The 13518-nt window shown below is 30.6% G+C and overlaps 3 protein-coding genes across 4 annotated transcripts; 2 read left to right on the top strand and 1 right to left on the bottom strand.

Annotated features, from left to right (window-relative positions):
- The first annotated feature begins 3917 nt into the window (after positions 1–3917).
- Positions 3918–5288, top strand: LOC116406191 (transcription factor RAX2-like). The gene is made up of 3 exons (XM_031889882.1): positions 3918–4198; positions 4272–4401; positions 4640–5288. The coding sequence occupies exons 1-3, from the start codon at positions 4063–4065 to the stop codon at positions 5118–5120; spliced, it is 747 nt and encodes a 248-aa protein (XP_031745742.1). The 5' UTR covers positions 3918–4062; the 3' UTR covers positions 5121–5288.
- Positions 5289–9137: 3849 nt separating this feature from the next.
- Positions 9138–11723, top strand: LOC101204189 (meiotic nuclear division protein 1 homolog). The gene is made up of 10 exons (XM_004135639.3): positions 9138–9252; positions 9688–9768; positions 9909–10025; positions 10195–10233; positions 10327–10434; positions 10514–10576; positions 10684–10735; positions 10825–10869; positions 10991–11070; positions 11282–11723. The coding sequence occupies exons 1-10, from the start codon at positions 9250–9252 to the stop codon at positions 11348–11350; spliced, it is 657 nt and encodes a 218-aa protein (XP_004135687.1). The 5' UTR covers positions 9138–9249; the 3' UTR covers positions 11351–11723.
- Positions 11724–12280: 557 nt separating this feature from the next.
- On the bottom strand, positions 12281–13518 carry LOC116406203 (vacuolar protein sorting-associated protein 32 homolog 2-like). 2 transcript variants are annotated; one of them, XM_031889895.1, is made up of 4 exons: positions 13384–13518; positions 13047–13161; positions 12735–12954; positions 12281–12625 (listed from the first exon to the last, which is right to left on the bottom strand). In XM_031889895.1, the coding sequence occupies exons 1-3, from the start codon at positions 13473–13475 to the stop codon at positions 12763–12765; spliced, it is 399 nt and encodes a 132-aa protein (XP_031745755.1). In that variant the 5' UTR covers positions 13476–13518; the 3' UTR covers positions 12281–12625; positions 12735–12762. The 2 variants fall into 2 exon arrangements, with proteins under 2 accessions (XP_031745755.1, XP_031745756.1); XM_031889896.1 differs by having other exon boundaries at positions 12739–12954.

Below are 13518 nucleotides of genomic sequence, written 5' to 3'. Positions count from 1 at the left end.
AAGTGTGAATGGTGAGGAGCAAAGTCAAGATAGTGACCAATTTTAAGATTGAAGAGAGATTGTAGGGTGATTGGGAAGCAGTGAGTTACCCTCAATTTAACCTAAACTCTTTTCTCTACCATATATTTCTCCATTACCAAACGAGTATGGTAAAAAAGAGTTTTCAACTTCAGTTTCTTTAGCTCTCCCAAACAAATTAGGGAAAGAAAGATAGAGTCAAGTCAATTCATAATTTCATATATACATGAATGGTAAGTTTTAAGGGTAATTTTGAAAATTTGAAATTTCAATAGTTTTTTTAACCTGAAGTGTTAAGATCGAAACGAGATATATATATATATATATATATATATATATATATATATATGTATTTTTTTAGTAACTTAGTCTTTTAAGTTATTTTTATGTTTCATATTTTGGTTAAGGAAAAATAACTTTTTTCTTTCTTTCCACACCTATGTCATATTATGATTAATGATTTGTTTTTCACGAACGTATGAAATCTAACTTCTTGTTTACGTAAAAGTGCACTTTTACATTACTATTTAGCCTGACATATAGTTTTTTGTTTTTTTGTTTTTCAATTATTCTCACAGTTTGTTGCAAAGTTTTTTTTTTTTAATCTCGATAGAGATTATCATCACGTTAGGATTACATTAGGCACGACTATCTCTAATATGATACGTTATAAAATGCAGTAGTACAATCTAATTAATATAAACATACTAATAGATTTCATACATTTGTGAGATATGTCATTAACAATAAATACGCTTATAAATGAGTCATCTATACCAAGAAAAAAAAAAACTAAAATATAAGTCCTAAGCACATTATCCATAGTCATTCTTAATTTAAGATATAACTGTTTGCCCTCCTTGTGATGCAAATCGGTTAGTTTGTTTACACATTTTCACTATTTTTGTCGTGAAAGTTTGAATTTTACTTGATTGTCAGTTTGAAATGAGATTCTGGTTAGTTGTGCAACCATATTGAAAAGCCTATGTAGTTCCATTCAACACAAATGTAAAGGTCAAACCTCATCACGACATATAGCCCAGCATCTTAAACAAGCTGAAAAAATTTGACAAAATTTAAACGTTTAAAGAAATTGTATTTTCGTCGTTGATGTTCTTGACGATTCCAAAGTATGTTTTGATTGCATCAACTCCATCAGATTTAGCTTTTTGAATAATCTTGAGCCCAAAATAGATTTAAATGGGCTTTCATTGAATGTAGATAGCCCACAACTAATTCTCTAAGAATAAACTTTTAAAATCTTGTTATGAGAAAATATTTGGCTTTGGATTAGGGAAATTAGATGAAATGGGAAATTGGTGGAGAGGGGGCTGTGGATTTTGAATCAACTTTTTAAATATTTCTCACATTGATGCCATACTCTTAATCACATTTATTTTTAACTTTATTTATCTTTATTTCATTTCTTTAATTTAGAAATAGTTAAATGTATAAATAAACTAAATATCAACCCTGTTATTTATAAAAAATACAAATATAACAAAATATTATTAATACACGTTGGTAAATATATATTAATGACTATAACTATAGACTATAAACTTTTATTATATATTGTTATTTATAATAACTGTCTTTTTCGTTTTAAATTTGTTAAAAAAAAGAAATTTTCATAAATCTAACGAACGACAAAATATTTTCGACTCATGTAACAAAATGAAAAAATGCATGAAAATAATTTTCTTAAAAAGTTTAATGTTTATCATTCCTTATCATTGTCTTTCTTTTTCTCTCTAACGTGAATTTTTTTTATGTTTCACAATTTTTTTCTTTTCATTGTGTTTTTCTCTTTTTTCCATCGTGCTTTTCTTTTCTTCTCCATTCTTTTCTTTTAATCGTCATTTTCTCTTCTTTTGCATTTTTTTAAAAATATTTTCGTTTGCTCTTTCTTTCTATATATATTTTTTAATTTTTTTTCTTTCCATCGTCTTTTTCTCTTCTTCTATCATTAATTTTCTTTTCAAAGTGTTATTTGGTTATTTAAGATCATGTGTCAACTATAAAATATTGTGAAAAAAAAATCAGATATTTGATTGGCAAATGTAAACGATCGTATACAAAAAATAACAACATCTAAACAATAGTTTTTCAAATATAAACGATTGTGTACCAAAATATTTTGAAAAAAAACCATTGAGATTTGACTATCCAAATTTAAGTGATCAAATCTAAACCTAAACGATGTGACAAATAATCTTAAATTTCGTTGAGATTTGGATACCAAATTTAAATGATCGGGTACTAAATCTAAATGAAAGTTTGTCAGATTTAGGTAGCCAAATCTAAATTATCATCTAGCAAATAATTGCTAAATCTAAAAAATTGTTTCCCACGCGCATGTTTTCTAAATATATTAAACATTGATGCCCATTAATCGCGTATTTTTGGTATTTTCCATATTGTATGTTTGTGTGCGTTTTTTCATTTTCCAAATTATAAATATTTTACCATTTTGTTATATTTTTTAAAAGATTCCTAAAAAAGTAAATAAATAAAGTAGGTAAAAAAGAAAAAGAAAAAGTGAAAAAACGGGGTAAAATGGGATAATGGGTAAAAAGAAAAGAGTAAGAATATAAGCAAAAGGGCATTTGGTATTATGTGTTGAATTGGTAAAAACGTTAAGCAATGCATGCCATCTCCATGCCTTTCACCACCCCATGTGTATATCCTACCTCACTTTCACTAATCCCTCATGGGTGATTCTTTTGTGTGTCTATATATATATATATATACTTTTCTCCGTTCAATATTACTTTGGTTTCGGTACATTTCTTTACTATAGTTTATGTTGGTTATTTTGTACGTCTTTGTACGTTTTAACTTTTTGTTTATTTTAGTCCATGTATTTTTAAAACATTCATATTCGTCCAAGTATCTTAAAAGCGGTTGTTTTGAATCCTTCAAACCTTGTGGGTCTGGTGTTGATTGTAGCTTTAAACTTCAAAAAAATATCCTATTAATTTTTTAAGTGTATTTCGTTTTTGTTGTTGAATTCGTCGATCAAAAAATGGAGTTATGAGAATTCAATAATGGATCTCATATTTCTTATATGATAGAAGGATTACTATGCTGATTTTATTAACAATTTAGTTTGGAGATGGAACCTTGAAAGTTATGAACCATTTAAAGCACTTTTGATAATTTAATTAAATAGGCCAAGGGAACTCAAGGCCCCAATATTATGCTCGTTATATATATTGTTAGTTGATCAAGTGGTAATTTAGTCTTTTAGTCCTAGCTAAACTCAATGTCAAGCTTAACTCTTTACCTTCCTTTTCTTCTAACTTAGCTTGTTTTTACTAAAATATAAAGCCACTTATATTTGTTGTTGGAGTTGAAGATTGGAGCATGTCGTTGCAATGATTATCGACAGAGTTGGTCGTTAATAGAAGTAGATTGAGTTTAATCATAATAAACATTGAAGAGAAGGAAAGTGAAGGGGTGTAATACAGTATGCATTCAACTTTGTGTAATTCTTCTCACCATTTACGTAAAGGAAATATCAAAATATTTTTTTTTTAAAAAAAAGAAAAAACCAGAGAATTTGTCACATGATAAGATATTATCGAACAATTTAGTAGGATGCACAAAAATAAATGTTGTACTTTTAAGTATTTTTGACGAGTGAAAGAGAGAATTATGACATCACTTAATAAATTTGCAAATATCAATAATGAACATCATTCAAATTAATGACGAGGCTAACACCGACTTGTAAAATTGGTGAGGCAAACTTTGAATTAGATTAAAGTTAACATAAATCGATCTCAAACCCAAGTCAATTCGTCAAACATGACTAGTAAAATAACATTTAATTCCTTTTTTAAATATAGAAAAGAGACCCTTTTACCAAAAATTGTATTTATATACAACTTATACAGTAGTAGTTCACAAGTCCCACAACTAACCCCAAAAGAAACACACTCAAAAAGTTTTGAATTTTGTCCCATTTAACAAAAAGCTTCCATCCATGGCAGCCCCCTCTCTCTGATATTTTTCTCTCTTTCTCTTTCTTCAATCCCCATGGGAAGAGCTCCTTGTTGTGACAAAGCCAGTGTTAAGAGAGGGCCATGGTCACCTCAAGAAGACGCCACACTCACTGCCTTTATTCATAAACATGGCACCGGTGGCAATTGGATCGCTCTCCCTCATAAAGCAGGTTCGTTTTGTAACCATTTTGGTGTGTTTTAAGCTTTTGGGTTCATTGATGATGTACGAGTTTTCTTCTCTAGGGCTTAATCGATGCGGGAAAAGCTGCCGGCTAAGGTGGCTGAATTATCTCAGACCAGATATTAAACATGGAGGTTTCACTCAAGAGGAAGATAATGTTATTTGTTCTCTCTATTCCACCATTGGAAGTAGGCAAGTTTTCTTCTCCGTTTACAGATAAAATTGTATATGTATTTTTCATTATTTCTTTGTAATTATTTTATAAACCAACTTGATGGAAAATTACTTGTTTGAAAATTTGATTTTGATAATGAAAGGAAATGGTAAGAAGTAGAGATGTAACGAAGGAAAGAAACTAATGGATGAAAAAAGATGTTGGTACGTTTTGAGATATATGTGATATGAAACGTAGTGATTTGTTTTGATTTAGGTGGGCGGTAATTGCATCACAATTACCTGGAAGAACGGACAACGACGTGAAAAACCACTGGAATACAAAGTTAAAGAAGAAGTTCAATAGTTCATTTTCTAAACCACCAAATCCCATCGTGGTTGTCACTGACCCGCCGCGATATTCCGCGACAAGTACTGCAAATTCCTTAAAACTCCATGATGATCATGAACACAACATCAACACCAACTTCAACATGTTTTCAAGCCATCCTCCTTTTGATCAAATTCCGATGTTGAACAATAACAATAATCCAATAATACCAGAACTATCCACTTCCTCATCTTCAATTTCACTACCCATCGAGCAAAACCACCTCGAATTTTCCGGTCCGAGCTCCGACGAGGCAGCAGATATCCTACAAAGTTATTTCCATGGGGTTTATGAGAACAATAATCAATACCCATATGAAGATGATGTTATGGATGGATTTGATGTAAGTAATTACATGGGATTATGATGATTAATGAATTAGAATTATTGTTGAGGACTTGGTCAAAGGGGGAAAAGGACATTTTATGTGTTTGTTTTCAATTTAATGATTCATATCATCATATGAAGTCATCTAAAGACTTTTTTATGTTTGTTTCTGACTTGTCAGTGCTTCACAAACCTTGTGTTTGCTTTACCCATTCTCTCACCATTAGCCTTAAAATGGGTCATGTGTATGTTTTCCTTTTTGAACTACACAAAAAAAAAGGTCTCTTTCTTTTCTCCATATCAATATATTAACATGTGTATGACCATTAAAGTCTTGTGTCCTCTTTAGTAATTTGAAACAAATTGTTGTTGACATTCCAGAAGGAAAGCTCCACTCAAAAGCAATACATTCGGCAATCAAAGATAAGCAGGAATATGTAAACGATCCAGAATTAATACAAAAAATTTATGTCTGGTTTATTAACCGTGGGTCATGTTAATAACTACATTCACGGGTAGAAGAAGAGAAACCAGCAACCAGCAACCAGCAACCTGCAACCTATTCTTTTAGAGTATGATTTAGATTTACTCTCACCATTGTTTCTTTATTCACAAATCAAGTAGTGGTTTTAGATTAAAAAACATGATATGAATTACACATCCTAAGTAACTCTTAAATGATAAGATTTTGGTAAATGAAATAAAATATCAACTATTTTTTACTTGAGATAGTTTGTTATCCTTAGGTAAGAGTGCAACCACCTAAAGCTCGTTCGCCTACGCCAAGAACAACAAAACGCGTGTAGAAGAAAATTCTAGCACAATTAAAAAAGCTTAAATCCTTTTACATAAAAAGTCAAGAGTGAAAGTCGTTCCTATACTCTTTTGAAATAATATGTTAACTTTGAAAGTTATTTTCTTTGTTTAAATAAATTAAATTTGGTTGTGATAATTCAAAGTAAATTAATATGTGCTGAATTGATATGGACATAAATGAAGAAGAATTTTCTTTTTGTGTGTTTTGCAATTAAAATATTCCATGGAAATATCTAATTATTCAATTTTTAAAAAAAATAAATGAGAAAAATATAATATAGTATTCTTTTGTATTTACTTAATTTCCCTACAAACCCATCAGAAAAAAAAATAAATTAAATTGACTATTGTGAGAAACTGTAGACCCACATGAAGAAACTATATAATAATAATTATAAATAAACTTTTGTCACAAAGTACTTTAATTAAACAAATATATACCATAAACTATAAAGTAAATTAAAAAGGAAAGAAAAAAAGTAAAATTCAAATAATTTTGGCTCTTCATTACCGACTAATTAACAACGGCATTACATTATTATTAGTTTAATCATGTTGACATTTGTGGACTGGCTGCCTAATTACATTGACCATAATTAAGCATTACACCACAATTATTTCATTTTTTACTATTATGCTTTAATTTCTTTTGAAATTAATCCCACCATAATTGTTACTATTATTTTATTTTATTATTTTAGAGTCAACCTCGATCAATTATTGGAGTCGATTTTTTGATTAAATCGCTACTGAATCGACTATAAAGTTGTACAAATTGGTCGTTGGTTTAGTTCGATTTAAGTCTTTGAAACTTTTTAAAAATGTTATCGATTTATATTTTTTTCAAACTGACACCAATCAAACCCGTCTTTAATTTTCGATTTGTTTTTTTGGTCTACAATCTATTATTAATGGATTAACCAAAGGCTACTGAAATAATGTAATTTCCCTTGTGTTTATATATGTTTTGTACTTTTCTTGAGTTTATAACTTTATTATATGGATTATAAAGTCAATAACTATTTGCTATTATGGGATATAATTAATTTCATAGACTTCAAAAGTCTTTGTTCATGAGTGTTTATTGTTTACTTTGGTGTAATTGTAATGTGTGTTTGAGAATATTTAATTGTAAGAAACTACAACGTTATATTCAAGTCTTTAGTTATATTTTAATTTTTGTTTAAAATAATATTTTCGAGTTATCTACAGTGAAATGTTAGAACTTAAATTAGGGTTTCAATGAAGATTTTCTATTTTTTTAAACCATTAGCTAACTAAATCACATTTTTAATTATGGATTTTGTTTTTCAACAAAACATAATCATCCAAATTTGAATTAGATAGATAAATTTTAGGATAATTGCATAAAATATAAAATATCTATGTTTTTCATTACTTTTTTCAAATATAAAATTTGAATCAAATAATTTTTTATAAATTAAATAAAAATAGAAAAGAAAATTTTAACTAGGCGGTTCATTCTTATATTTTTCTAATTAGTCTATTAGATCAATCCATCATGGTTTTCAATTTACGAGTCTATTAAATTGAATGTTTGTCCTTAAACTTTTGAGTACCTATTAGACTCAAATTTCAATTCAAAGACCAACTAAACAATTATCTTAGGTGATTTTAAATGGAAGAGTCTAATCAACATTAAACAATGATAAAAACAACAAGTTAGAGAAAATAAAAATATTTAGGGTAATGAAAAGCACCATAGACCCAAAATAGGGTTAAGAGAGATAGTTAGTTCTTGTTGAAGCCTAAATTAATGTACTTTGCATTTGCTTTGATAAGACTAAGTTTAGCAAAAATAGCTAATGGGATATGTTTGACGCATGTGCCAACCCAAAACCATCTTTTTAAGACCAAAGTCGGTCTAAGGGAGATGTTTGGTCGTAGTCAGGACCATGGTTAAGGTTGATTCTAGCCAAACACAAAACAAAGCATGTCCCTCTCGATCTAGTAAGTTGTATATGACTATCCTAAAGTAACTCTGAAACTCTATCGGAATAAATTAAGTCAATCACTTTTATAAAATAAATCATTATAACTCCATATGAGGTAAATTGAATCCTTATAACATAGCTTTCACATTTTTTCACTATCTGACTTAAGCATTAGAGTGTGTAGCTCACACTAATATGTCAATTTCTCTTTTATAGACTTCGGGTGTGTTTGGTTGGGATTATAAAGTGTTTAATTTTGTCAAAAAACTATTTTGAAAATAATAGTAGTGTTTGACAAATTAAAATAATGCATTTTTAAAAACTCATTTATAAAATAATCTATTTTGGAGAAATTTTTAAAAACCAAATTCACATATAAACACTTATAAAAGAAAGTCTAATCAAACATTAAGTGTTTAAATTTTAAACTCATTTTCAAAAAAAGTGTTTAAAAGAAAATATATTATTGAAAAATATTTTGTTGTTAATTCAATCCAAACGGACCATCATTTCTCTCTTTCATACCGTGAAACAAATCAAAGACCAAATGCAATATCCAAATTAGAGAACTCAAACGAATTAAAATAGTAAGGAGGAGAATAAAAAGATTGTCACATATCTTTATAGTGGTTTGATCGAAGTCTACCGTCATTGTACAAATTAGAGGTAGAATTCTTTATTAGCAACAACGAAATAAATATCAATATATAAAGAGATAGAACATCAAAAAGAGCTCTCGAAGAAGATGATCACACATAACCCTAAAAAAATCACAAGCCTAGATTTCTCTTTGCTTCTCTTCATGAAAGCTTCATCCTAAAAGCTCTTTATATAGAGAGCTTAATTATTACAACACGTAATCACACACTATTTATAATAACAACAAAAAAACGCATAAGAATCCATTCCATGGTCAGACCCACAACGAACAACCCAAGTCGGAAAAACTACCTATGGTAAAAAACAACACAAAGCAAATTTACTAGTAGTGTTACTCAAAGGTCAAGTAAAATTTTCATATCTAAATTTGGCTCAACATATAATAAATTAAAAGTTCATTCTATAAAAGAGAAATTCTTCCGTTGATCAAACAAAACAAGATCTTAAAGTCTAAAAAATAACTCAATAACGAACCACATTGTGTTAGCTTTATTTAACTTTAAACCTTCAAATTTTCTACTCTAAGTTATCATACTAAAAATTAATTAAACAAATAAAGTTAAAATTTAAATAAAAATAATTAGTGACATATTATTTACTCATTTGTTTTTCACAATTTTGTTTGTTTACAATAAATTTGAGCTCAATAAATACTTTCCCGCCTTGCAAAACGTCTTCACTCTTCCCGCATTTCTCCGGAGGCTTCTCCAATACTCTTAAGCTTAAACAATCCAATCCATGGTAATCTTTCTTCTCAAACCCTAATTTGCTAAATTCTTCTTCTTTCATTTCACCCACTTCATTTGTTAGAATCGTATTCCATACTTTTTTTTTTCTTTTTTATGTGTTTCACAAGTTGATTTTTCGATAATTTCGAACTTTATGTGGAAGATTAGTATTAGATAGATTTGAATTCTTGACGATTCATAGTTTAGGATATTTGATTTGATTGAACGTGTAATTAGGATGCATCCTTCATTATGGAGAGTAATTCTTCATCTAACAAAATTTAGGGATTTATTGGTTTTAATACGGTTCACTCAGTTGAGACTACGGACTAGATTAGATAGGGATCTTATTGCTCTCTGCTTGATGATTTTTATAATGTATTGATTCCAGATATTGGGTTTGTGGTCTAACATTTATGCACTTGTTGAAATTTTATTTGAGAAACAGTCTAAGAAAAGAGGCCTTTCCCTGGATGAGAAGCGTGAGAAGATGCTTCAGATCTTTTATGAGTCTCAAGACTTTTTCCTTGTGAGTTTAGGAAGTTCTGCAATTTCATTTTCTATTCCTGTTTGATTTGACGGACTTCGTGTTTTTAGACCATAGCGGATCCCTTTAACATTATTAGATACTATAAGAAGTTTCTCTTTTTTCTGATTTTCTCGTTTCAGCTTAAAGAGCTTGAAAAATTGGGTCCTAGGAAAGGTGTGATTTCTCAGTCAGTGAAAGATGTTGTGCAAAGTTTAGTGGATGATGATTTGGTTTCCAAAGAGAAGATTGGAACTTCGGTGAGTAAAAGTTTTGAGATGAGACTTCCAGTTTCTATTCTTGTGTTTCTCCTGTTTGCACCATGACTTATTCTTTGCATATGGGTTTTAGTCTTTGGACATTATTGTCTCTCGTGCGTTGAATGTGATTTTCAATTTGCTATATATTATGTTTGGTTGTAAACTTCAGGTGTATTTTTGGAGTCTACCAAGCTGTGCTGGTAATCAGGTGAAAGAAATTATTCGCATCATGATTTGAACTCATTTGAATTTTCACATTAATTTTTACTTTCAAAAGATCTCATAACTCTATTCTTACCAGCTACGTAATGTGTGTCGTAAACTTGAATCTGATCTCCAAAACAGTAAGAATAGACTGGAACAACTTACTGAGCAGTGTAATCAATTAAAGAAAGGGAGAGAGGAATCTGTGAGTAATTATATTTTAAACGAAAGGTAATTATGAAACATATTTTCCCTTTGGTCACGAATGCTTTCTTTCATGCCAGGAAGAACGAGAGGAAGCCTTAGCTGAATTAAAAGCCATTGACCTGAAGCACAAAGAGCTAAAGGTTTTGTTTGTATTCTGGATTTCATTTATTTTATTTTTTAAAGAACAGTTCGATCACGACGATCCTTTCAGTTTTCGCGCTTACTCTGATAATCTAGTCACTCCCAGGATGAGATGTTACAATATGCAGATAATGACCCAGCAGCCTTTGAAGCAATGAGTTGAGTTTCGTTAGCTATTTTAGATTCTCGCGATCGAAATGGGTATCGGCTGCTTAATGATGATTTAATGGTTGTGTGAATTTGACAGAAAATGCAATTGATGATGCTCATGCTGCAGCCAACCGATGGACAGGTATGCATTCCGCTGCACATAAACTGCCAACTAGTTTTCGATGTTTCTTTTCTTTTCTTTTCATTTCTTTTTTCTCGGGTTCCCATTTTTAATTTCTTTGGAAACTCTCTTTATTGCACAGACAACATATTCACTTTGCGACAATGGTGTTCAAACAACTTTCCACAAGCCAAAGAACAACTAGAGAACCTGTACAAAGAGGTAAACCACTCCCTTCACTAGAAATGCATATACAAATTGTAAATCTTGAAATTTAGAAATCAAATTGAAATAAAGCTCACATCTCAGATTATAATATTTTGAAACTTAAATTGAAACCAAATTCAAAAGTTAAATGTAAATTAGACCGAAAACATAGAGATTGAAAAGGGTATTAATTAAGAACCTTGGGGTTACGGTTGTGTAAATGCAGGTTGGGATGACGGAGGATTTTGATTATTTGGAGTTGTCGCCAACCCCTCTGAGTTCCGTCATTGATTAAATGGAGAGAAGCTTTACAGCCGATTCAACCCCATGGTTTATATCTCAATAATATTCTGAAGCAAACATCCATGATTTGTACAGTTGTTGGCATGTTCATTAGTTATGTGGTAAATAAGAAAATTGTCAATTCTTAAATCAGTATTTAGTTCCCTTCCCACGACACTATAAAAGACGTCTTATGTGAAACCTTCATACCTTCATGGCTCCTGAATTTCTGATTTGTTTTCTTCTCTTAGTCGCTATCAGCATGGGAACAGTAAATGTATTGGAATCAGTTCCTGCGTTTCGAGCTACGCAGCAGAGTATACAGATTTTCTGTGAAATCCATGGTAAAAAAGTGGTTTAGGTATAGAACCCTTTTATTTTTGGAATGTGTTCAGTTTTTATGGATTTTCTTACACATGTTTTTCTTATTTCGTACTTATATTTGAATAATTGGGCGTGGTTTTTAAAACAAAAATAAGTTCACAAAATACATGGTTTATTAATTTTTAAAAAACCAAAAACTAAAGCTTTGTTGGATCATAGTTTAGTGTTTGGTTGTACTCTCAATGGTTGAAAGAGTTGAATTCAAATATCTAAACTCAAGAACAATTTTTTTAAAACTACATTTTAAATTAAAAAGAGGTTTGATTTTTGTAACATTTGTAAAAATATATAACTTAGAGATAGAACGGTTTGTAGACTTAGTTTTCAAGAATTAAAAACAAGTGATTGTAAAAAGAAGTTTTAGTTTTTAAAATTCGAGAAATGTTTAGAAGAAAGTATTTAATAAGTTTTTAAATTTTTAACTTCAAATTTATTAAGAAAATGTAAATTGTATCCTAAAATATTTATATAGCACCAGATACCCATATTTGTAATTGTGGAAGGCCATAGACAATGCCAACAAACAAAGTTTAGAGTTGGAGATAATATTGGACAAATCTTAAAATTTAGGAACCAAACCCAATGCCCTTATCTTTTAAAACGCTAAAATTGAGCATGGATTTTCAAATAACCAACTCAAATTGAACACACAGCATTCGTGTAATTGAGACACTTACACATTAGCTCCATATTAGGTCATTACTAACCACAATAATGTTATCATATTCATTTACAGAGTATACAAGACCTAATTCAAATTTGCATTATTGTCTGATATTATCACAAACAGACCTTTCATCAGGCTTTGTTGAGAACATAGCAAAAAATGTTCAATTCTTCGGAACAACCTCATAGCCAATTCTTCATATCGCCTCTCCTTCGAATTCTCGTCCTGCAACGCCACCTACAAGCAACCATAGAAATCTCTTAGCCTTGGCAGATTTAGCTCTAGATGGAAATTTAAACAAGTATGTAGGATATTCATTGCTAACAAAGGAAAAGAACTGAAGGACCTGCTTTGGAATATTGTTGGATGTCGCATCAAAGTGCCATCTCAGCCTGTAGAGCTGCCAGCTCATCTTCTTCAGCAGTTCGTTTCTGAGGAGCGGGTCGAGCAGTTTGTCGACCTGCAGGGACTGGAATTGGAGCAGCAGGAGCTGTTGTTGCAGGTTGAAGAAGTTGTTCTTCCAACTCGGCACTTTCTAGCTCTTCAAGTTCCGCTTCCAGTTCATCCTGTGAAGCGTTACAATGATGTGTTTAGTGGATGAACTTCATAAAATTGCAGCAGGTACAAATGAGAAGACAAATTGAAAGTGAATACAAACCTCATCAAAATCGGCTGCAGCACCAATTGGATTTGATAGTGCTTCTTGGATCTGTTTCATGTTCTCAGTTTGTTCATTGATCTCATCCATTGTTTTGTCCACATCATCAATGTTCCTGCAAAAGGAGAATATTTAAAGTTCCATCATCAACCCAACCTCGTCATCTAAACTCCTTCTGCACTAAACAATAGATTTTAATGGAAACACACAGGTGTCTCATGTGTCGTTATACTCTGCCAGTACATAGTTCAAACGACTAACAATCAAGATCGGGACAGACTTCAAACATCTAAATTTAACAAATTATTGAAGTACATTGAAACAAAGTGGTACTCACGTTGCTTTCTGCATTGCTTTCATTGCAGCTGCCCCGGTCCTCAGTGCATCTACAGTCTCAGTTGTGGCTTTTGCACCTTCTAGTAATATCATCTACAACACATATTTATGTCACAGAAAGTTGCATAAACATGGA

Source organism: Cucumis sativus, unplaced genomic scaffold, assembly GCF_000004075.3.
Source record: "Cucumis sativus cultivar 9930 unplaced genomic scaffold, Cucumber_9930_V3 scaffold72, whole genome shotgun sequence".
Classification (NCBI taxonomy): domain Eukaryota; kingdom Viridiplantae; phylum Streptophyta; class Magnoliopsida; order Cucurbitales; family Cucurbitaceae; genus Cucumis; species Cucumis sativus.
The sequence above is the reverse complement of the archived record's forward strand: the minus strand, read 5'-3'. Positions and strand labels throughout refer to the sequence as shown.